This window comes from Erpetoichthys calabaricus, chromosome 10, assembly GCF_900747795.2.
Source record: "Erpetoichthys calabaricus chromosome 10, fErpCal1.3, whole genome shotgun sequence".
NCBI classification, from domain to species: domain Eukaryota; kingdom Metazoa; phylum Chordata; class Cladistia; order Polypteriformes; family Polypteridae; genus Erpetoichthys; species Erpetoichthys calabaricus.
Window position 1 is genome coordinate 162390493 of NC_041403.2, and position 26152 is coordinate 162416644.

At 40.1% G+C, this 26152-nt stretch overlaps 1 protein-coding gene across 2 annotated transcripts in view; it reads right to left on the bottom strand.

The window, feature by feature from the left end:
- Positions 1 to 26152, bottom strand: part of LOC114659709 (signal-regulatory protein beta-1-like) — a 39328-nt gene that overhangs the window by 8001 nt on the left and 5175 nt on the right. The window contains exons 1-2 of one of the 2 annotated variants that reach the window (XM_028812330.2): positions 6683 to 7558; positions 250 to 600 (exon numbers count right to left, since the gene is read on the bottom strand). In XM_028812330.2, coding sequence (XP_028668163.2) covers positions 250 to 600; positions 6683 to 6767 — 436 coding nt within the window. In that variant the 5' untranslated portion in view covers positions 6768 to 7558. Of the gene's footprint in view, positions 1 to 249; positions 601 to 6682; positions 7559 to 26152 lie in introns of those variants that run through there. The other variant, XM_051932660.1, reaches the window with a different exon arrangement.

A 26152-nucleotide genomic window follows, 5' to 3' on the forward strand; every position in this document is an offset into this window, starting at 1 on the left:
CCATGCAAAGTTTGACAAGGCTGCTTTCAGTTGGGTTTGAATAAACAAAGACCTGAGTGAAGGCAGGAAAAGGAAAATGAGAAATCTAATAAAGCATAAAGGTGTAGGAGAAAGACGAAATGCCGTCTGAATAGGAAATCGATTGTCTTCAAAAGCTTTGTGACACTCTCTTCCTTTCTTTGTTCATCTATGACTATCAGTTGCCTGGAAATGAAAATGAAATAAAAATCTTACGAAGCTCGTACACACCTCTGACGTTCAGGAGAGTCCCATTTCCCAACTGAGTGCCCGTGTCACGATCTTCACCCTCGATCACACAGTAATAGGTGCCAGTTTCGTCGTTGGTGACATTAGTGATTCGGATGCTGAAATTGATTGTTTTATTTTTATCCACCCAGGTCACTCGGGGGTGGTTCTGCTCAGTTCCACTAGGCTTGTCTGAGTAGATGTATCTCTTCATTTCTCCCTCAGATCTGTACCATCTCACAAATTGGACATGTTGTTCTTCTGGTACGAAGCAATTCAGAGTGATGTTGTCACCTTTCAGCACATCTACATTTCTGGGGTACTGTATGATTCGCAGTTTTGAAACAGAGACATCTGTAAAATAATAACTTAAAAAGTCATCATTTGGCATTGCATGTTTTGGTTAAGGACTCTTACAGAGGAGCTGGAGCTGAGATGAAAGATTAGAAGGAACGTCAGCCAGTGTGAGATGTGATAAAAGTGTGGAGAAGCCTCTCATTGCTACACAAGGAGAGGAACAAGAGAACATGGGAGATGTTTCAGCGATGGACATCATAAACTTATGTGATTTAACTGGGTGTTTTGCAGAAGAGGGAAGAACTAAAATGGCATGATGGTTTCCACCAGGAGGTGAAGGCACACTTGTATCATCACTGAGAGTGAAGGAAATGGAGCTCCTTTTCTTAAGATGGGCAAAATAAAATCAATTATGTGGAAGGAATATGGAAATCTGATTTACTGAATGTGTACCCAGTAAAAGCTTTCTGTTAACAAATACAAAGTGCTTTGGCTGCCCCCTGGTGGAAACAAGAAGATTTGTAGCAATATTTTTTTGCAGTTGACAGTGTGATTTTATTTCTTTACTGATTCCAGTTAAACTTTTTTAGCTAATAATAACATGTATTTATTAACTAGATTTATCACTTATTTGTCAGTACCCTGTGGAACTGTAAATAAGAGTTTCATTAACTCTTGTAGACTTGGGATATTAAACAAAAACTATTACATACCTGGGGTCTTTATATTTATGTAGAACTCAAGCCACAAATCACTATAACTGTACAAACTTTTGTGGAAAGCTCTTTCTTGAAAATGACTTTTAAAACTAATTTTTAATAATAATTACCTTTAATTTTTATTATTTATGCAGTTCCTTTCAAAAGGTATTGGTGTTTGTCATGTTTTGTCACCTTAACATGGATTTTCATTTGAATTTTGTGTAATGGAGTTAACAATATAGTCCAAGTTGTTGAAGTGGAATGAAATTTAAAAAGCAAGTGGTGAGTGCACATGTAAGATAGATAGATAGATAGATAGATAGATAGATAGATAGATAGATAGATAGATAGATAGATAGATAGATAGATAGATAGATAGATAGATAGATAGATAGATAGATAGATAGATAGATAGATAGATAGATAGATACTTTATTAATCCCAATGGGAAATTCACATTCTCCAGCAGCAGCATGCTGATACAATAAATAATATTAAATTAAAGACTGATAATAATGCAGGTGAAAAAACAGACAATAACTTTGTATAATGTTAAATGTTAACGTTTACCCCAAGGGTGGAATTGAAGAGTCGCATAGTTTGGGGGAGGAATGATCTCCTCAATCTGTCAGTGGAGCAGGACGGTGACAGCAGTCTGTCGCTGAAGCTGCTCTTCTGTCTGGAGATGATACTATTAAGTGGATGCAGTGGATTTTCCATAATTGATAGGAGCCTGCTGAGCGCCCTTCGCTCTGCCACAGATGTTAAACTGTCCAGTTCCATGCCTACAATAGAGCCTGCCTTCCTCACCAGTTTGTCCAGGCGTGAGGCGTCTTTCTTCTTAATGCTGCCTCCCCAGCACACCACCGCATAGAAGAGGGCGCTCGCTACAACTGTCTGATAGAACATCTGCAGCATCTTATTGCAGATGTTGAAGGACGCCAGCCTTCTAAGGAAGTATAGTCGGCTCTGTCCTTTCTTGCACAGAGCATCAGTATTGGCAGTGCAGTCTAATTTATCATCCAGCTGCACTCTATGTATTCATCCCCTTTGCTATGAAACCCCTAAATAAGATCTGGTCCACCTAATGAACTTCAGAAGTCACATCATTAGTGGATGAGGGTCCACTTGTGTGCAATTAAAGTGTCAAATGATCTGTCTGTATACATAGACCTGTTCTGAAAGGCTCCCTGACACTACAACACCACATAGAGACTAAGGAACACTCCAAATAGGTCACAGACAAAGTTGTGGAGAAGTAGAGACCAGGGTTGGGTTATAAAGAAATATCCCAAAGTCTGAATATCCCACAGAGCTCCTTTACAAACCTGACAAGAGAAGGCCACCCATCAAAACCTCACAGGACAGGCATGGAGGTCATTAATGCAACAAGAACACCAAGGATAACACTGAAGAAGCTGCAAAAGATCCATAGTGGAGATGGGAGTATCTGTTTATAGGACCACTCCACCTAGCTGGGCTTTATGGACGAGAGGCCAGAAAACAGTAATAGCTTCACAAAAAAAAAAAAAGAAAACACATTGGGAGTTTGCCCAACAACAAATGGTGGACTCCCCAAGTGCATGGAAGAAGGTTCTCTGGTCAGATGAGACTAAAATTGAATTTTACTGCCATCATGGGAAACACCATGTGTGGGGCAAACCCAGCACTTCCCATCATTCCCGTAGTGAAGCATGGTGGTGGCAGCATCGTGCTGTGGAGATGCAGGGGCAGAATAACTAGCTAAGCTATATGGCACTAAACACTGGGCATTCTTGAGGAGCACCTGCTTCAGTCTGCCAGAGATCTGAGACTGGGATAAGGGTTCACCATCCAGCAGGACAAGGACTCTAAACATACATTGGAGAGGTCCGTGTCATAATTGTGGACGTGTCAGAGACGACTATCCACAGAAAACTTCATGAACAGAAATACAGAGGCCACACAGCAAGATGCAAACCACAAAAACAGGATGGCTGGATTACATCCATCCATCCATTTTCCAACCCGCTGAATCCGTATACAGTTTGAGAAAAAGGACTTCAAAGAGCCTGCAGAATTCTGGGAAAAGGTCTTGAGAACAGACGAGGCAAAGATGAACCTCATTAGAGTGATGGCATGAGCAAAATGTGGAGACAAACCCGACTGCCCAAGATTCAAAGATGACCACCTTATCTGTTAAACATGGTTTTAGGGGTGTTATGGCTGCCACAAGTACTGGTACACTTCTCTTCATTGATGATGGAACTGCTGATGGCAGTGGCAAAATGAATTCTGAGGTGTGTAGAAACATCTGATCTGCTCAGGTTCCAGTAAATGCCACCAAACTCCTTGGGCAGTGCTTCATCCTACAACAAGACAATGAGCCAAACATACTGCTGAGGCAACACACGAGTTTATCAAAAGCGAAAAACTGAAGATACTTCAATGGCCAAGCCAGTCACCCAGTTTCAATCCAACTGAGCAGGTCTTCCAAATGCTGAAGAGTTAACTTAAGGGTACAAGCCCCCTGAAACAAGCAGGAGCAGAAGATGGTGACATTAGAGACTTGGCAGAGCATCACCAGAGGAGATTCTTAGCACCTGGTGAAATCTATGAATTGCAGACTTCAAGAAGTTATTGCATGTGAGGGATATGTGACAAAGTCCTAAATATGTGGTGCTGTGTGGTGTCCCTTTTGCATCTGCTTTGGGTTATGCAGCTTGTGCTGTTTCATTCTGTGCATCTGCTTTCCTCCCTTCACTTTCCTCCTTGTCTGAGCTCTGCCCCTCTACAATTTCCTGCCCACGACATTCAGAATATGATGGCATCAGAAGGCTCTTTCTCCACTGCGACTCTCTCTGACTTGTAGTCTGCTATCAACAAAAGGGTCTCTTTCAAGGGCTTGCTGTGCTCATAAGCATCCCAGCATTTCTTTTCTAATCTTTTACATCTATAAACTCATAAATACCTACATAAAAAGTAACACAATAAAAACACAGACATAATGAACACATAGAGGTACAAAGAAATCGTGAAAAAAGAAGTTTTTGTTTGAGTGCAGTTTTCAAACACAGCACTTAAAATTTTCATGTAAAAATACTGACACTTTACCGCATTCAGGGTTGCTAGTGACCCAGTATGTTTTAATGATCAGAATTAAAGACTTTTAAACTATTTTGGCATATTTTTTGGTCATAAATTGTTGTGGGTGAAATAAATGAGACAATCCCCGGGGAACTGCGTCCACATTGTATCTCCGTGAGAGTTGTGAACACAGTGACACGGGTCGCTATGTATACAAAGGTTAATCACGGTGAGAGAACTTGACAGTGGATCGTCATTGTTATGAAGGATACCAGTGTTGTGTGAGTTTTCCAGACTTAATCAGTGAGGAAGAAAAAAACATTATTAACTGTAATGATTATAAGTATTTAACTCACAAACACCAAGGACTGTGTTTTGCATTAATCATGCTGCAGAGAACTATATGATTTATTATTTCTATATCATTTGTTCTTCATTTAGGTAGAAAAAGAATTAAGCTTGTGCACAAAATATGAGACTGGTCTTTTATGAGAAAATGCTGATATCTTGATACTAACAGAACACCCTGTGATATTATAAATCAATGTGATCGATTTCTGAATTCTTGCTTAAAACTATAAGAAACACGTCACTTATGAATTAATAAATGAGGATTTATTAATCTAACCAAACAAATGTATTCTAATGAAGATATTAAAGCTCTAAGAATGTAATTTCTTTGTAACTAAAGTACTGAACTATCGAAACTGCCTTGAAACTGGTCTTGTGTGTGTGAGCTGATAACGGCGTATTTTTAGGAATGTGAGTGCCCTGATGACTCTTTAAGTTGGTAATAAATTCTGTACACTCCTGCATGTAATAAATTAGGATGTAACCGTAACTTACAGCAATCTATGTATGACCTCAAAATGAATTGCCATGTTTTTTTCTCTTTGGCTAATTAATAAGCTAGGTGTTATACTAAGTTTTGTTATTAAGTTTAATGTCACTGTGCCCACTGTTATGGACTCATTCATGCAGGCAGACCAAGTATGGTACGCAGGGGCACAGCATCAGCATTTAGAATTGCCAAGCCAAGCACAGGACTAGAGAGCCAAAGACAACTGGAGAATTGAATAGTCAGCCTAAAGACAGACTAGTATATTTCTGTCTTCTGTCAGCACACCATCCTCTTTCCTTGTTGGGAGAATGAGAACTGTATGTAGGCGTTGTGCTATTCCTGTATTTTTGAAGGTGGGGTTTGAGTCCTTTCCTGTCCTTGTTTGGATCCGGAGCCAAGAGCCTGCACATGGAGCAACCAGTATATAAGGATGGACCTACGGCCAACACACTTTGAAGCTGCCGTGCGGAAGATTATGTCTTCCGTCCAGGGCCAGGCGGAAGATTATGTCTTCTGTCCGGTGAAAATCCTTTCAGCGTGGTGACGAAAAATGGCAGACTGCGTAGGTCAAGATACCCACATTGCTTGATATGTCTGTCATAAGCTTCCCGTCTGTAATACGCGTGAACCTGTCAGTAAAGAGCTAAATTATCCTTTTTACATAGCGTGTAATCTTTTGACCATCATATTGCATGCTGGGGGGGATAATACCTTTTTTATTTATAATTTTTAAAATTTAGGTTAATTAAAACACCACAATTGAAAAGAGCACATTTCCAGAGAGCTAATGCCTCTTAAGGAAACACTAGGTAATATAAAGAGAGGACTTTTTTTCTTTTAGACGGATTGTCTGTTCTGACCAGTCAGTGGCACTGAACTGGGGGTGGCTGCAGTCTCTTTAACTCACCAAGAATAACGAAATTGTTTTTTATTTTAAATTGGTGTTTTTGCATCCCGTTGTTTTTGACTTCAGCGTCCACATCAGTCTCTCAATTAAGGTATGGGATGGTGGATTAGAGTAGGTAGGATATAAAGACTGTATCCTCTCATTTTATTCTTCTAAACACTTGGAATCCATCCATCCATTTTCCAACCTGCTGAATCCAAACACAGGGTCACGGGGGCCTGCTGGAGCCAATCCCAGCCAACCCACCGCAGGACACACACAAACACATCCACACACCACTTAGAATCGCCAATACACCTAACCTGCATGTCTTTGGACTGTGGGAGGAAACCGGAGTACCCGGAGGAAACCCACGCAGACACGGGGAGAACATGCAAACTCCACGCAGGGAGGACCCGGGAAGCGAACCCAGGTCCCCAGATCTCTCAACTGCGAGGCAGCAGCGCTACCCACTGCGCCACCGTGCCGCCCAACACTTGGAATTGTACAAATGAAGATGAATCCAATCCCCAGCTTTCCATTCAGACAATTGCTGTAGTGAAATCATAAGGCACTAACTGCTTCACTTGAAATATTGGCCTAACCTTTAGGTTTTTAAAGTTCTAATAATAAAAACGTATTTACCTGGAATGCTGAAAAAGAGTAGAATAACAAGGCTAAGGTTGAAGAAGGAGCAAACACTCATGCCTGCCATTGAGAAGTTTAACATAGACAGAGAAGGATGAATAAAGTGCACCGCAGACTGTATAAATCTGTCTTCCTGCGACCTGCCTTAGGAGTGCGGTGTCAACTTGCCAATTCACTCCAACAAAGTACAGTATGTCTGCGCTGCTTTGGATGCTGCTTTAAAAGAAGAGGGTGGAAGAGAAAATACCCAAGTGAAGATGAGAAGAAGCAGAACAGAAATGCAAAACCCCAAAAGAGGGAAATGGTGAGGCTGCTAAGGCCTGGGAGGAAGTGAAAAATGAGCAAATCCCCTTATAAATAAATAGGGAGCTTAATTTAATGGTGCAGCTGTTGGAAAATTTACACTCGTGTGTCGAAATGTTTTTATTTTTGTATTACTTCCTTACTGTGTTGACAGCTCAGCTATATATTTGCATAGTTAAAAATACTTTGCAGTATAATTGGGAACTCGTTAATGCCTCCATGCAAACAAAATGATTAACACATTAAAAGAGATGAAAAAGTAATATAAAAAAAGTTATATTTTACAGAGAACTTATCAGATTTAGATAAGTATAAGGAACTCAACACAACGTTGATCATTTAATCGAACTTAATTTCCCTTTACTTCTCTTAATTTTACGCAGTGCTTGAAACATAACTAAACTTTAACTTGCCTTGCCTTTATTTAAGAAAATTAAAAAGAAACAAACACAGAACTACAATCTTTTAGTAATACAGAAACCATCCACCTACATTTCCTTACAAACTGCTTTGTGGAAATAATATCGGCACAAGTCAGAGTAAAGGCTATTTCAAATTACATGACTTCTCCATTGATTTTCAGTCATGTAATCTCAGCGAGCCGGTGGCACACTGCTGTGACTTCCAGTCATATGTATTGTCACACACATGCGCATTGGAAACGGTTTTCAGGCTCAAAAAGTGTAATTTCTCAGCCAGACCAGAGGTTGGCACTGTCATCTACTCCTCTTTCCTTTTGTCCCTTTGCAGACCGAGTGGAGACTGTACCTCCCAGTAGCACTGCCTCCGATCCACACACTGATGATATCACTTCCGGCTCCCTCTGATAACATTCTATCCAGTATCAAGAACCTACTTTCTGCAGATTTCACTTCTTGTTCCAGTCTCCCTGATTACACCCCTTCCTGTTCCTGCAAAGTATATAGGGCAGACATTCATTGTTAGCTCAGTTCCATTTTGAACTCTGCATTGAAAGACGTGTTTTCTTTATTTTGCTGATTTTTTCAGTGCACTGGTTGACCATGGATGGAAGGACCAGGGGAGAGAGCATCTGCAAGGCACTACCTCCCCCAGGACACTAGAGGGCAGCCATTCCTGGAAGGCTGTGGCACCATGTTTTCTCGCAAGGTACGCTGGGAGTTGGAGTTGGGCACAATTTCTTTTGGGTTCCGTGGGGATCACCGGGGGGAGCTGCAGAGCCCTACTTTGGTCTTTTACCACACCTGGGAGTGATTCCAGGTCTGATTAATGAGCCAACTTCCACACTCCCAGGACCTGCTTAATAGGAGCCACCTCATTCCAAACAGGGAGCCAGAGTCAGGTGGAAGAGGATGAAGCTAGTGAAGGTGGAAGAAGACATGGAAAGAAGAAATGAAGAAGAAGGGACTGTATATTTGGTGCTTGGTGTACTGAGCTGTTGAGGTGAGGAAATAAATTTGTGCTGTGTGAGATGCAGATCGCGCAGCACGGTAGCAGCAATCCAGCAGCTGACTGAGCAAGGAGGAGATTAAAGTGTGTGCTTGGTGTGTGGGTGTGTTTGTGTGTGTCCTGCGGTGGGTTGGCACCCTGCCTGGGATTAGTTCCTGCCTTGTGCCCTGTCTTGGCTGGGATTGGCTCCAGCAGACCCCCGTGACCCTGTGTTCAGATTCAGCAGGTTGAAAAATGGATGGATGGATGGATGTATTTGTTTCCCATTGTACCACCGTTTAAGAGGGGGTTTCGGAGGGAGCGACGGAATTCAGCCCCCCTCTTCACAACGCGAGTGGCAGAGACGTGAAGTGGTTGATGCGTAGCGCTGTCTGGGTGGGGGTTGGTGAGCCCTAATATGTATATACTAGCAAAATACCCGCGCTTCGCAGCGGAGAAGTAGTGTGTCATTTCTTTTGCCACTTCAAAGACATTTAATTTAAAATCAGCTTCATATTTTCTTCTGATCGAACGCTCCATTGTAGATAAGGGATGGTCTTACGATAAAAGTGTATGAGGGTGTGAGATACAAAAAACACAAAACAGTGCAAATGTTGCTTCAGAATAGTTCGGGTATTACCGTGTGGTCACGTAGGCATAATAGAGAAAGAGAGAGAGAGGTAGGAGTACGCGCTGATACAGCGCATTGCCTCACCTACAAAAAAAAGGCAGTGTGTTCTGTCGTTACTCTCTCAGGTGGGCATTAGCGGAGGCAAGGTGCACTGCAACACGTGGCGACACGTAGAGTAACTGGAACAGAGGCTGGCGAGTGAATGAGGAAGGCCCCACCCCCATGCTCTGAGCCCACAGGCACTCTGTTGGATTTGCATAAATACATCAATACCGCAAGTGAACTATGGTACTTAGTGTGACTATTTGAGACTTACTTTTCTGTTCAGGTACCCATTTCCTTTATGTAATCTGCGGATTCTCCGCTATTTTTTGTTCGTTTATTATGATTATAGTTATTTATTGATTCCCTTCTTTAGCTGACTGCCTGCTCATATAAGGCGCTCCGCTTTTTTTTTTTTTTTGAACAGGTTTGATTCTTCCAAGTGATCACTCGGGCTTCGTTCATTCACTTCACGTGAGCCGCTCTCTCGCTTCTTATTCTTTCGCTGCCTCCTCAATTGTGTAATGAATATTTTCTTCAGCGCTCTTCCTTGTTTTCTACGTACTTCCTTCACAGTCAGTTCACGTGATTACGTGGGAGGCGTGATGACGCGACACACAACTCCGTCTACTACGGCCATCTTGCTTCCTTCCATTACAGTATATGGACAAAAAAGAGGTTCCAATTTTGACCATTACGCGTAGAATTTCAAAATGGAACCTGCCTAACTTTTGTAAGTAAGCTGTAAGGAATGAGCCTGCCAAATTTCAGCCTTCTACCTACACGGGAAGTTGGAGAATTAGTGATGAGTGAGTGAGTGAGTGAGTGAGTGAGTGAGTGAGTGAGTGAGTGAGTGAGTGAGTGAGTGAGTGAGTGAGTCAGTCAGTCAGTCAGTCAGTCAGTCAGTCAGTCAGTCAGTCAGTGAGGGCTTTGCATTTTATTAGTATAGATATACATAGTAATAAACAAGCAAAGACACACATAAAGGTTTGGGATTTTTAGCCCCGTATACTGTAACAGAAATTGGTCAATTGCTGGGAAATGCTGGGAAAACCGTGGTGATTGATTGGTGGTTGACGTCATCATACGGGGACCAGAGGGAAGAAAGGAACCTGGAAGTGCTGCGGCTTTATTGATCGTCCGGGCGGTATTACGGCGGCAGAAAATAAGAAGAGAGAGTTATGTACGCTGCTGTTGTCCCCTGGCACGACTTGTCGCAGTGCGCGTTGGTCCTTAAGCTGTTCCCTATGTGCTTGTGCGTGACAATATATTATGCGTCTCTGCATAAATATATACTGCAATAATGCACATGAAATAGTTTATATTTAGTTATTGTATTGGAGAATAATACCTAACATATACTGTAGGTATGACATTTTATTAATGTCTAACAATATCATATTTTAAAATGCAGGGAAGTTGCTTAAGCATGTCCCTGCTTGGGGACATTTGCAATTTACCAGATCAGGATAAGACTTCTGTATGCAGGTAGCCCTAGCTGAAATTCTAAAGCAAGATCTGACTGGCAAGGCCATCTAGCCTAGGGGAATACAAAATAATTTGCAATTTAATAAATATGTCCTGAGCACTTCTTGTCCTCTCCTCTCGTAATTTATTTTTCCTCATCTTGAACAAGGTGGCACAACGTTTAGGCTGCCACCTTACCTATCCAGTCACTGTCTACGTGGAGTTTGCACAGTTTTGGCTTTTCCATTTCTAAACCCGTGAACATTCGGGTTAGGTTATCTGGTGAATGTAAAGCTGTTTGATTGGACTGGTGCCTCAGTTGGTTCCTGCTTTATGTGCAATGCTTGGTGGAGGCTCCAGCCCTATCCGTAACACTGAATTTGTTTAAGTGGGTCTGAAAAAGTTATTTATAGAAAGAAACTTCTGGGAGCCGCCTCAGTATTTAATGAGTACAATGGCATCTCGATAGTTTTATTGTATTGTTGTTATGTAAGTTTTTCAAGAATTGAACAGTTTTCTTCTAGTGTTCAGTCCATATTGTACACCACACCTTCATTCTAAGCCCATATGAAGGTCTGTTATATAAATCCAGAAAGCCTGAACAGAAACAAAGTTCAAGGTTGTCTTAGCAGCTCTTCATGTTATCTCCTATTCTCTTACTGAACTTCAGGGTTGTGGTGCCCATCTCACAGCTTTGCTCACTCACTTTGGACAATGTTGAGCATGATAACCAGCATGACATTGCAGGACGCTTCCTGAGAAAACGTTCTTCAAGGCTATTTGGATGGGGCAGACTGTACTGAATGTGCCATCCAGGTGGTTCTGGGTCTTCTCGCAGCATGAAGGGACCATGTGGCTCCCAAGGGTCCAGGACACTTGGATGTCTTCTGGGTAAAAGCCATCGACTCGGCAGGAAAACTTGCCCAAGGAGTTGTCTGTGATGTCAGGGCTTTTTTCAATTTTTAACTGTGGTATCACTTTAAAAAAAAAAAATGAACAAAAAAAATTAAAAGAGAATCGTCAGCATCATTTGTGGATTAAGAATAATAACTTTGAATACAATGATTATTGTAAAAAAACAAAAAAGATATAGTTTCAATGCATATCAATATTTCATTCTCTTTCAATTTCTGTAGTCTTTTCAATGCAATCAAAATCTATACTAATAAAAGGCAAAGCCCTCACTGACTGACTGACTGACTGACTGACTGACTGACTCACTCACTCACTCACTCACTCACTCACTCACTCACTCACTCACTCACTCACTCACTCATCACTAATTCTCCAACCTCCCGTGTAGGTAGAAGGCTGAAATTTGGCAGGCTCATTCCTTACAGCTTACTTACAAAAGTTAGGCAGGTTTCATTTCGAAATTCTACACGTAATGGTCATAACTGGAACCTGTTTTTTGTCCATATACTCTAATGGAGGAGGCGGAGTCACGTATCGCGTCATCACGCCTCCTACGTAATCACATGAACTAAAAACAAGGAAGAGATTTACAGCACGAGTCAAACGCGGGAACGAAGGTAAATGACATAAATTTGTGAGTGTCTTTTAATACTGTGTAAGCATACATATTAACACATGTGCAATTAAACGTGTGCATTTACGGGGTGATTTCTCAGGCTTAAAAGCTCGCCTTTTATTAAAAAGGTAAATGCCAACTGTTTTCATTCTGAAGGGCACAAACCACGTTAGATTTCAGCCGTTAAACGCGCAAAAATGTCGGTACACCAGATAAATAAGCGCAACATATTATCATTTGTATTGTATGCCTACAATACATATAGAAATGTGTTAATCGTTAACTAATAGTATGGGATGGTGTTTTTCGACTCTTGGTGGGTTTGCGTAGCTTATTGTCAATATCTTTACACCTGTTTTTAATACTTATTGACTGAAACGGGCTTTCACGAAAAAAGTTAGGGCTTTGCTACAGGATACACCCTCCACAAGTTAAGGAAGTAAAAATAAAAGGTATATATTTCTGTTTTATTTAAACCTTTTAAGTTCGTGTAAGCATACATATTAACACATGTGCAATTAAACGTGTGCATTTACGGGGTGATTTCTCAGGCTTAAAAGCTCGCCTTTTATTAAAAAGATAAACGCAAACTGTTTTCATTCTGAAGGGCACAAACCACGGTGGATTTCAGCCGTTAAACAAGCAAAAATGTCGGTACACCAGATAAATAAGCGCAACATATTATTAGTTGTATTGTATGCTTACAATACATATAGAAATGTGTTAATTGTTACCTAATATTATGGGATGGTGTTTTTCGACTCGCGCCTTGATTTAAACGATTGCATGTCTTGGTGGGTTTGTGTAGCTTATTGTCAATATCTTTACACCTCTTTTTAAGACTTAATTTAAAAAGGTTTTCTTTTCTTCTTAATTAAAATTTAAAAGCAATACTTCACCGCTGCGAAGCCCCTCTAGTGCTGACGTCCGAGGTTCGATTACCGTAAGCGAGTGCAGTGAGTGTGTACGCCTGATGAGCCAAGAATAAGGGGGAAACACGTGTCGTGTACTCTTTGCATTATTTGACAGTAAACTATTTTCAACCACTCTATGATCTGCTTCTCACAACTGAAGGCACCGTGGCTGATGTTACCTGACTTGCTGGCCAACCATAAGCGTTACCTGGTAGGTAACCACCCACTCACTTCACTCCCTTATGGGAATCGAACCTCAGACGTAGGTAACGCTAATGGTATGTGTATATATATATGTTGATATGTGTATATATATATATATGTGGATGTGTATATGTATATATATATATGTATATATGTATATATATATGTATATGTAGATAAGTGTATATATGTATATATGTATATGTATATATATGTTTACATAACCTCTTTAACACACTACTTCTCCGCTGCGAAGCTCGGGTATTTTGCTATATATATATATATATATATATATATATATATATATATATATGAATGTATGTATGTATGTATATATGTATGTCTATATTTATATATATATATATATGTGCATATGTATATATATGTGTATATATATGTGGATATGTATATATTTATATGTATATATATATGTACATATGTATATATATATGTAGATGTGTAAATTTGTATATGTATATATATGTATATGTGGATGTGTACTGTATATGTATGTATATATATGTATATGTAGATATGTGTATATGTAGATATGTATATATATGTATATGTATATATATGTTTACATAACCTCTTTAACACACTACTTCTCCGCTGCGACGCGCGGGTATTTTGCTAGTATTTTATATATAAGGATTACCAAATGATTAGCAAATACGTGACGACTACTTAACAATACAAGGAATTAGCCTCCCTGTTTTATAGTTAATATTTGTTATGCCTTTTGCGAAGCATTAATTACCGTCTTCCCTAAACAAAATAAGGACTTATTAAAATGTGCATTGTACAGACCAATCTCACTTCTGAATAACGATGTTAAGATACTCTCCAAAGTCCTAGCTAGAAGGATGAAGAAAGTGCTACCTTCGGTAATATCACAAGACCAAACTGGATTTATTAAAGTCAGACACTTAGCTTCCAGTCTTCGACGCCTGTTTAATGTAATATATTCACTTACAAAGTCAAACACCCCGGAGATCTTATTATTGATGGATGCAGAAAAAGCCTTTCATATGGTTGAATGGAACTACCTTTTCACTACATTGCAGAAATTTGAGTTTGGCCCGAACATTTGTGCATGGATCACATTACTGTATGCCAATCCAGAAGCTTTAGTTTGTATTAACAACATTAATTCAGACTACTTTAAACTAGAGCGTGGTACCAGACAAGGATGCCCCCTGTCACCACTGCTTTTTGCAATCGCCATTGAGCCACTGGCAGTTCACTGTCAAAATGCTATTGAGAGAAAGGGGATTATCAGAGGACTGGAATAGAAAGTTTCTCTGTATGCAGATGATATGGTACTGTATTTATCAGACCCACAAAATACTGAGCCTGCAGCCCTAACAGCACTAATAGAATTTCAAAAGATCTCTGGTCTCATAATTAATGTGAATAAAAGTGTGCTCTTCCCAGTGAATTCTCAAGCATACAATATTAGACTGGACACCTTCCCTTTTATCATTGCAGATCAGTTTAAATATCTAGGGGTAAACATCACAAGTAAACATAAAGCTCTTTATCAACAGAATTGTGCCATCGGTATGGAAAAACTTAAGCAAGACTTGCATAGATGGTCAACCCTTCATCTCATTTTACCTGAAAGAACTGTCATTGTTAAGATGAATATCCTTCTTAAGCTTCTCTATTTATTTCAAAACATTCCAATATACATTGATTTTTTTTTTTAATTAGATTCAACCATAACCTCATTTATTTGGAATTCAAAACATCAACGTATTCAAAGAGCGACCCTACAAAGACCTAAGGTTGAAGGTGGCATGGCTCTACCTAACTTTCAATTTTATTACTGGGCAGCAAATATGCAAACTATAAAAACCTGGATATGGACACAAATAGATGAACATACACAGGCTTGGTCCACAATAGAAATACAATTTTGTAGTACTTCTTAATGTTCCTTGCTTTGTACCCCTATAAATACAAGTTATTGCCAATATACTAACAACCCAATTGTGCTTCACTCAATCAGAATATGTATCCAATGTAGGAAGTATTTGAAGATAGAGAAGCTTTTATCTGTGGCACCTCTGCACGAGAACCACCTTTTTCCACTCTCTCAAACGTACGCAGTTTTTAATGCCTGGAAACCATTTGGGATTAAATCACTTAGAGATCTGTACACAAACAACGGCTTTGCATCCTACGAACAATTACACTCCAAATTTAACGTTCCAGCAACACATTTCTTTCATTACCTTCAAATTCGAAACTTTGTTAAAAAGAACCTGCCCAGTTTACCTCTCCTCCCACCTACCTCTATGCCGGAAAAAATATTAATCAGTCTCGATGACTCAGACAGCATTTCTGTAACATATAAAACTATTTTACAGTCCCTCCCTTTCAAAGATCCAAGAGGACAATGGGAAAAAGATCTCTCACTTCAACTCAAAATTATATATCGAGTGCATCACTCTCGTTTAAAATTGTCCAAAATGTTTCCAGGGCGAGATCCAACCTGTGAATGCTGCAATCAGGTTCTGGCCTCACTGGGCCACATGTTTTTGGGCATGCACCAAATTAAAATCAGTTTGGACCAAAATCTTTAAATGCCTTTCAGACAGCCTTGGGGTCACAATCCCTCCTAATCCATTAACACTCCACTCCACTGTTTGTTGGGCGGTCAGATGGGCTTAAAGTGGAAAAGGAAAAACAAACTGTAATCGCCTTTACTACACTACTGGAACGTAAACTTATCTTGCTCAACTGGAAGAATCCTAACTTTCCTATTCTAAGTCAGTGGGTAACTGATGTGATATACTATTTGAAACTGGAAAAAATAAAATTCTCACTTAGATGATCTGTACAAAACTTTTTCAAAACCTGGCAGGATCTAATTAATAACATTTTAGAATAAGCATTTAAATTGAGGAAGCAGGCTCTCGCCCCTCTTTTACTCCATTTATCTTTATTCATTTATTAATTTATCTATTCACTTATCCTTACTAGCATAACGTTTCACACTGCTGGCCTAGCTCTCTTTCTCAGGGGTGGGGGTTGATTTGTTTCAAACCTTTTTTGTCTTTTTTTGTAAAACTTGAGTTATGTGTATGGAATGTGTGGAAGATGAATGTTCTCTTCGTTCCCTTGTACTAATCCGTGTCTAAGGAGTTAAGCAGAAGTAAGCTTTAAAAACATGATTTGCTGAGCAAACAGAAAAAATATTTGTCAGAAGGACTCAAGGTCTAAGCTTCCACACTGAGACTGCCTTATCACGTTCTCCCTTTGTTTACATCTGAACGCCATAACAAGGAGCCAAGGAATCAAGTTGCACAAGGAGCATTGAAGGAGCATTGAAGGGGCTCAAGGATTGTGTATAATAAAGTGTTGACTGTTGCATTTTCATAATGGATATTAAATCACGCATTCTAGGGGTATAAAAAGCTGCCCCACCCAATAAACAGTTGTTCAGAGAGCCCTGACGCTGTCATGTAATATTGATTGCCTGCTTTTCTGAAACCTGCTCACTGTGACTCCGAGTAAAATAATAAAGAGAACTAAAGAAATATTATCTGCCGACTGTCAGTGTGCCTTTTTCGTCCACAAGTGTTATTTGATTTTAATAAAATCAACAAAAATTTTAAAAAAGGAATGAAGTAAGGTAACAACAAATAGCAGAGAGTTTAGATGCTGAAAGGTTGAAAATAAATGAGCAAGGATCGAAAACCACGGACTCAATCCTGTCCATGTTCAAATCCATCCATCCATCCATTTCCCAACCCGCTGAATCTGAACACAGGGGTCTGCTGGAGCCAATCCCAGGTCACAAGGCAGGAACTAATCCCGGGCAGGGTGCCAACCCACCGCAGGACAAACACAAACACACCCACACACCAAGCACACACTAGGGCCAATTTAGAATCACCAATCCACCTAATCTGCATGTCTTTGGACTGTGGGAGGAAACCGGAGTGCCCGGAGGAAACCCACGCAGACATGGGGAGAACATGCAAACTCCACGCAGGGAGGACCCGGGAAGTGAACCCAGGTCTCCTAACTGCGAGGCAGCAGCGCTACCACTGAACCACCGTGCCGCCCATGTTCAAATCCAGAATGCAAAATAAGAATTGTTGTGATAAAAACACAGTGTTAGAATTGTAAGCCTTGAATGTAAGAACATGAAACACTTAGAAAATTAGCTGAGGAGAAATCTTGGATGGCCCTTTGACTCTTAACAATCAGTTATAGGAACGGTGGGGTCAATGACACTTCCTGACACGACCCTTGAAAAGCTGGCACACATAATGTCTCCACAATGGGAACATAAAATAGCTGCAGCCACAATGAAACCAAGAAGGTGACGTGATGATTTTAGAAACAAATAATTCTTGAATTAATAATTGTCTGAGAAATATTAACTAAGTTAGGTATTTTCAACAATATCAAGCCCTGGTATCTTGCTGCATTACCGTTCTTCTAAGAATGTCGTTCTAACATAAAAGAGAGCCTCATACCTGTAATACTGGAGCTCAGGTTGAACATTGCAGACAGTTTTCTTCCTTCATTTCCGAATGTAACACACTGGACGACCGACCTAATGTCTTCCTTTTCAGTTCGCAGAGACAGGCGACTCACATGTTGTGTTCCATTTTGGATTGTGGTCGAGTGCGTCTGAGGAATGTCCTCACTGTTCTTCAGCCACGTGAATGTAATGTTATCAAAACCATTGACCATGCAAGCTAAATTCACAACATCGCCAACCTTCACTCGTCCAGGAGGCCCAGTGATAGTAGCGGCCATTCCTAAAGGAGAAATGGTTTATGGTAAGGTTAGATGAAGGTGAAGCCTGGGAAAGATGGTGACGTTCTGACAGATGTTGGCGGCACTTTAGAACGAGAAATTGAAGAATGAAAAACAATAAATCGAAGTTCTAAGCCAAATTGGGAAGCAAAATTTATAGTCAATAAGAACCTAAATTGAAGTCTAAAATACTGAGAGAATCTTGAACCAAACACAGACGCTCATCTTTTTGAGAAAATCCACCATCTTAGATGTTACACAACAAGTGGTGGCGACTTTTAAAGCGTCACATTAAAAAGCAATTATGGAAATGAAGCCACATAATGGTAAAACTAAAAATAACGATCTAGACAAGTGTCTCTCAACCACTGGATCGGGCTGCCACCGGTGGATCATGAGTTCTTTATAATGTTACTGTGTCATGGTGGGTCACAACGTGAATCACAAGTGGGTTGTGCAGAGGTTCACAAGTCGGTTGACCCTACAACGATTGCGCTTGTTCCCCCACCACACTCTAGTGATCGCGCTCAGTCCACCACTCTTGGTGTGTCACACACTGACGTGGGAATAAGTGGGTCACGACACCAAAAAGGTTGAGAAACAAGGCACTTGCTCTAGAGTGAAATCTGATTGGTTGTGGCGTAAAACAGAACTATATTCGATGATCAGAAGGTTTTTTTGTAAAAGGTGAGGAGTGAAATGGCATTTTAAATTAGAATTTGAAGTCTTCACTTTATATCATCATACAGTCATATGAAAAAGTTTGGGAACCCCCCTCACCCTGTATAATAATTGACTCTCCTTTCAACAAAGAAGATAACAGTGGTATGTCTTTCAATTCCTAGGAACATCTGAGTACTGCGGTGTTTTCAGAACAAAGATTTTTAGTGACGCAGTATTTAGTTGTATGAAATGAAATCAAATGTGAAAAACTGGCTGTGCAAAAATGTGGGTCCCCTTGTCATTTTTCTGATTTGAATGCCTGTCACTGCTCAATGCTGATTACTTGGTTGGATGAGCTCGTTAAGCCTTGAACTTCATAGACAGGTGTGTCCAATCATGAGATATAAAGGTATTTAAGGTGGTCGATTGCAACTTGTGCTTCCTTCCCTTTGACTCTCCTCTGAAGAGGGACAGCATGGGATCCTCAAAGCAACTCTCCAAAGATCTGAAAACAAAGATTGTTGAGTCTCCTGGTTTAGGGGAAGGCTACAAAAAGCTCTCTCAGAGGTTTAAACTGTCAGTTTCAACTGTAAGGAATGGAATCAGGAAATGGAAGGCCACAGGCACAGTTGCTGTTAAACCCAGCAGGTCTGGCAGGCCAAGAAAAATACAGGAGCGGCATATGAGCAGGATTGTGAGAATGGTGACAGACAACCACAGATCACCTCCAAAGACCCGCAAGAACATCTTGCTGCAGATGGTGTATCTGTACATCGTTCTACAAGTCAGCGCAATTTGCACAAAGAACATCTGTATGGCAGGGTGATGAGAAAGAAGCCCTTTCTGCACTCAAGCCACAGAGTCACTTGTTGTATACAAATGCTCATTTAGACAAGCCAGATTCATTTTGGAACAAAGTGCTTTGGACTGATGAGACAAAAATTGAGTTATTGGGTCAGAACAAAAAGCGCTTTGCATGGCGGAAGAAGAACACTGCATTCCAAGAAAAACACCTGCTACCTCCTGTCAAATTTGATGGAGGTTCCATCATGCTGCGGGGCTTTGTGGCTAGTTCAGGGACTGGGGCCCTTGTTAAAGTCGAGGGTCAGATAAATTCAAATCAATATCAACAAATTCTTCAGTATAATGTTCAAGCATCAGTCACAAAGTTGAAGTTACGCAGGGGTTGGATATTCCAACAAGACAATAACCCAAAACACAGTTGGAAATCTACAAAGGCATTCATGCAGAGGGAGAAGTACAACGTTCTGGAATGGCCGTCACAGTCCCCTGAGTTGAATATCATCAGAAATCTATGGGATGATTTGAAGTAGGCTCTCCATGCTTGGTAGCCATCAAATTGAACTGAACTGGAGAGATTTTGTATGGAAGAATGGTCAACAGAACCTCCATCCAGAATCCAGACACTCATCAAAGGCTATAGGAGGATAGCGTCTAGAGGCTGTTAGATTTGAAAAGGAGGCTCAACTAAGTATTGATGTCGTATCTCTGTCGGGGTGCCCCTGTCTAATTTTGTTTTGATGCATATTGCATATTTTCTGTTAATCCAATAAACTTAATGTCACTGCTGAAATATGACTGTTTTATATATGACATAAGGCATATCATACAGTACATTATAAGGAAATTGGTATTTTGAAAGTTCAGCCAATGAGAAACAAAATATAAAGAATTAAGAGGGGATCCCAAACTTTTTCATATGACTGTATAATGAAATTACCGAGTAACTACCCTTTCAGATGCAACGAGAAACAATCAATCATTTATCAGATCTGATCCAAAACCCATCATCACAGAAGACAAGAGCTGGCTGCACTCCCGGCCAGGATGCCTGGGTAATGGAAAGGTAGGAGGAGACCATCACTCTTGGCCATGTGTTCCCCCGATGCTACAGATGGCAGCACACACCCGCAGGGCTTCTTGGGAATTAGAGCTCCAATGGGCAGCCCTGCTGGGACTCGTGGGAGCTGCTCCTGCTGTGAGGAGGAGGTTTCCTTATTTTAGGGAGGTCCTGCCTAACCCGGAAATATTTCCTGGGTGCAGTGTGGTACCACCTGAAGTATTCCCGTGACTGGCAGAAATGATGCCACACCTCCTCCTCACACTGGGAGTCAGAGTCAGGGAGAAGAGGAAAGGAAGAGAGAAGAGGAGGATTTATTGTATGTATGTATGTATTGGAAATGTTTTTGTGCAATAAATCATTTGTTTGCAGCCAGGACTTGTATTTGTATTGTTGTGTCTATGGCTTGGGGTGGTTGGTCACAACACAAAAGAAAGGACATTAAATTATTTACAGGTGTAGCTCATATAGAAATGAAGAGCTAAATGCCATGTCAGGCCACTAGGGTGTGCTAGAGGCATTAGCTGAGGACAGTCCGGTTGTTTCTATTAGTGGAACAGAAGGAGAGCCAATGAGCTGCAACTTGGAAGGTGAATGTAAATAAAGATATGTAAATGTGCAAATAACCACCCGTTGGAATTTTCAGTTACATCATTTCTAATAGCATTATGTGCATGGGATATGAATTCGTTCATCTCTTATTTATTTTTCCAGTTTTTTTTTTTTTTTGTGGGAGCTCCACTGAATTGAATGAAATTGTTTCATTATATTAAGATTGCATTTTTTTTATTTACAGGTTAAAACTTATTTACAGGTTAAAACATTTTAGTAGAAAAAAAGATCTAATAGCATATGGGCATGGGACAGAAATTTGTTTAACCTTTGTTTGTTTTCCCAGTTGTTCCTGTGGAAGCTCCATTGAGTTGATTAAAATTGCTTCATTATATTATAATAGCTTTTTTCTTTACAAGTTAAAATGTTTTTAAGTTAAAAACGTCAGAGTTGTAAACATCTGATATCAGTGCTCTTTATGTTGGTGTTAGTTGTGAGCTATACATTATAGAAATACAGAAATGCTTATAAGTAAGTACAGCTGATCCTCCATATCTGCAGGATCCAAATCCGTGGATTTAAAAAAACTGCAGATCAGAAATATGGAAAAAAAATTTCAGAAACTTTTCTGAAAGTTCTAAAAAGCCAGACTTTAATTTCTCGTGCCAAGGGCTGAACCCATGCGACTGAGGTGTTGTGCAGGCGTACCTCCTCCATTTCTCAGATGTTAGTCTCCCTCCGGTGCTCTCTGTCTGAGTGTTGTTTGCTCAAACACTTCTAATAGTGCCCACTAGAGGGGGATGTCTAGAGGGGCAAGCACAAAATCTTTATAAATTATAAGACCGATTCATCCTTCACAAAAAGGATTCCAACCACAGAGGTTGGAGAACAAAGGCCTGCAGTACCAGAGTGGTGGAAAAAAAAAACCTAAGAAGGTCAGAATTCCAAAATATAAAAAGAGGGCACAAGATCAGCAAAACACCAATAACTCATTGACTCCACAGCACATTCACAGTGAACTGCCAGGAACTGTGGAAGACCCTCCAGATTTTTAAAAGGGAGGGGGAGCAGTTCCCAGTGGTGATTGGCATGTGGCCCCAAATGTTGGGGGACCTCCCACAAAACACATGGAATTTAACAAAGGCAGCCTATTTACATATCGAAAAACAAAATAAATCAATAAAAATAAAAAAAAATGACACAAGTAATCAACATTAACCCTTTGAGTGTTTCGCCACTATAACCCTGGCCTCTCAACAAGTTTTAAAACAAAAAATGTGGATTTCTAAAAGTCACATTTTGTTATGTGATAATATAATAATAAGCTGTGTTACAGCAACTGATTTATATTGCAGAATAAGCTTTTTCACTTTCATTCTCGAGGTTTTCATCATTTTCTGCCCATCCATTGTAAGGTCCTAATGCTAAAGGTGCACCTTTGAGTGATTTTCAAGGCCATAAGAACACTTTACATGATTTCCACCATCTTCCAATCAATTGCCTAGTTTTCTCCCTCTTACTTCTGACATCAAGTGCCCAAACTACCTCATGGTGCGGTGTAACCCACTCTGTGACAGGTGTCGAGTTTGACTGGGGTGATACACCTGTCACCCCCTTAACACAAACGTCCTAAAGAGCAAGCTCAGGAAGGAAAAAAAAACTCCCATGATGCAGACGGGCAAACGCTCTCTTTGCCTGCTTGCACTTCTCTGCCCACACTGTGCACTGATAGTTCTGAGTTGCTCCCATGCTAAAGTAAATCTGAAATTCTTTCCATTTTCTACTTGAAACCTGCGAGAAATAATAAAACTGACCCGCAGCTAAGGAAACCTCAGCGTAAGAAGCCTAACAGCATAACTAGATAGCGGTATATATGTATGTAGACTAATAAATCGAAGGACGGTATTACGGCCTGCCAGGTTATGACGGCAGAGAGGTGTAGCAACCTTTCAGGAATAGGCCTCGACAGTAGCGTACTGCAATTTTTACAGAGTACAGTAGTGAAACAGTAGCACAGGGTAACAAATATTAGTTATTGAGGCATGCAGAGTTATGGTGGTAGACAGGTCGTCAATTAGACCGGCCTTTAAGGAATACACTGCTGTGTGGTTGGCCCAAAAATCATCCAGCTGGGTCCAAAGGGTTAAATAATGAATCAAAAATTCGGAGGTGAGAGTCAGTAGTCTTTGCACCCTAGGAACTAAGTTACCTGAACTATTCTAGCAATTACTAGAAGTAATTTAGTAATTACTTACCACTCTGATGCTGATCTTTCTGATCATAAACTAGGTCATTATGATAGCAACTGACGAGAAGAGTTCATCATTAATTGCAGAATTACGGTTTTTGAGGGTTCCTCTAGAGATCCCCTTTCTTTCTCTTGCACGATTTGCCTCAAAAACTAATCAGCACCTTGTCATCTCATAACAGACTTAAGTTTTGAGTGTGAAATTTAGTTTTGAGTTTGTACTCATAACTGGTATTACTTGAGTTTACTCGTAACTTTTATTATTTGAATTTGTATTCATGACTTCTATTACTCGAGTTTGCTTGTAACTCTTATTATTCGAGTCTGTATTCGTAACTTCTGTTACTTGAGTTTGCATTCTTAACTTCTATTACTCGAGTTTGCTCATAACTCTTATTATTCGAGTTTGTTTTCGTGACTTGTGTTACTTGAGTTTGCTTGTAACTTTTATTATTCGAGTTTGAATTCATAACTTTTATTACTCAAGTTTGCATTCGTGACTTCTGTTACTCAAGTTTGCTTGTAACTTTTATTATTCGAGTTTGCATTTGTAACTTCTATTACTTGAGTTTGCTCGTAACTTTTGTTATTCGAGTTTGAATTCATAACTTTTATTATTCGAGTTTGTATTCATAACTTCTGTTACTCGAGTTTACTCGTAACTCTTATTATTCAAGTTTGCATTCATAACTTTTATTACTTGAGTTTGCATTCGTAACTTCTGTTACTCGAGTTTGCATTCTTAACTTCTATTACTCAAGTTGCTTGTAACATTTATTATTCGAGTTTGCATTCATAACTTTTATTACTCGAGTTTGCTCGTAACTTTTATTATTCGAGTTTGTATTCGTAACTTTTATCGTATTGTAAGTTTTATTATGTTTCAAGTTTGGTATTCCAGCCATTTTAGCTCTAGACTGTCTTCAAAAAACTGTGACACAAAGACACATACCCATCATCGAGATATCAGTGTTTTTGGTATCAGGGACCCTAAAATGTGTAACGTTGAAAACTGGACATCAAAATTTTTGACAAATCTAAAACTTTCACTCCTCCCCCATAGACGATAGGTTATGGTGGGGGAGGGTGCAAAGTAAAAATGGAACAAGAGAGACATAAAGCATGAATTAGAATCCCATGAGAGAAACTGAAGAGAAAAAAAAAGTGAAGGACTGAGAATTATTCATCCCTTCAGGCCTTGAAAAGGAAATAAAATCTACGATAAACAAATGACCTGACATAGTATAGAGTGAAAACACTAACAAGTCCTGAAAAAAAAGAATGCATTTTAATTAAGCGACTGGATTGGATTTAAAACCCATGACCACTATGACCCTCCAGGACTGACCTTGAAGACCCCTGCTCTAGTCAATAATATCATTATGATTTCTGGTCAAATCCATACTCACCTTTGACTTTCAGAAGAGTTCCATTTCCAGCCCAAGTGAGCAGGGCGCCATGTGCCACACAGTAATACACACCCGAGTCCTTTACAGTGACGTTGGTGATGCGTATGCTGAAGTCGTCCTTTGGGTTTTGCTGTAACCAGTTTACTCGAGGGTTGTTCTTCTCTTTACCTTTAGGTCTGTTTGAGAAGACATGGATCTCATTGGGATCATTCCACAGGGACCACCTCATGGTATTGGGGTTTCCCGTTACGTTGCAATGTAGCCTGACTTCAGCTCCTTCCGTGGCTTCCTGAGAGTTGGGCCACTGAGTAACAAGACGCTGTGTGATGGAGATCTCTACGTGCAAATAAAAAAAGAAAAGGACCTTTGGTTTTGTGTTCCTGCAGATTTTCATCAATCGCTTTATCCCATTAGCAATCTCGGAACCAGCAGAAATAAACAACTTCCAGCCCCTTTCAAACATAATTTCCATTTAATTCTCTATATACAGTGGACTGAGAAAGTATTCACACCCCTTCACTTTTTGTACACTTTCTTTGTCTGCAGATTTAAATTTAAATAGATACGTTTCTCATTTTTGACATTAAAACCTGAAGTCATTCTATTTGCTCAATCCACTGTTACCCAAAATATTGCTAGTAACCTGAATCCACTTGTCTGATACTTCAGGGCCATCTCAACGGCATCATAAGCAAAGAACTGCACTGGAGACCCTGTTTTGATTCCAAAGCAGAAACACATATATACATCAGAAAAATCGTGGGCACCCGTCCAGTGCCCATTCTGCCCATACATTAAGATGGCCCTGCGGTACTTAAACCCATGTGCTAAAAATCTTGGGATGATTTTGGATTCGAATTTTAAATTTGATAAAGAGATCAATGCTGTTGTAAAAAGTAACTTTTCCTACCTCAGGACGATTAATAAAGTCAAGCTGTTAATGTTGTTTAATGACCTGCAGAAGCTCATTTGTGCTTTAGTCATGTCCTGTATGGATTATGTATGTTGGGGTATCCCGTAAGACACTGTCTCACTTGCAGCTGGAACAGAACGCAGCCGCTACTAGAGTTTTGACCAGTAGTAAAAAAAAAATGGGGATCACATTGCTCCGGTGTTGGCCTCTCCTCATTGGCTCCTTGTTACTTACAGGGTGAATTTTAAGATTACAGTGTTTGTGTTTAAAGCCTTACAAGGGTCAGCTCCATCGGACTTAGCTGATCTTCTTGTTCCGTATTCGTCAGCCAGGCAGCTGAGGTCTTCAGATCAGCTATTGCTCACTGTTCAACATGGATAGCTGAAGCCGAGGTCCGTTCGGATCTTTGTGGTGGCTCGGCCTCAATAATGGAGCGGTTTGCCCATTGCAATAAGGTCAGCTCCCCTACAAGGCGTAGTTTGAAGTCTTTACTAAAAAGCACTTTTATTCACTTGCTTTTTAGCTTAGGATTTTGAGTGT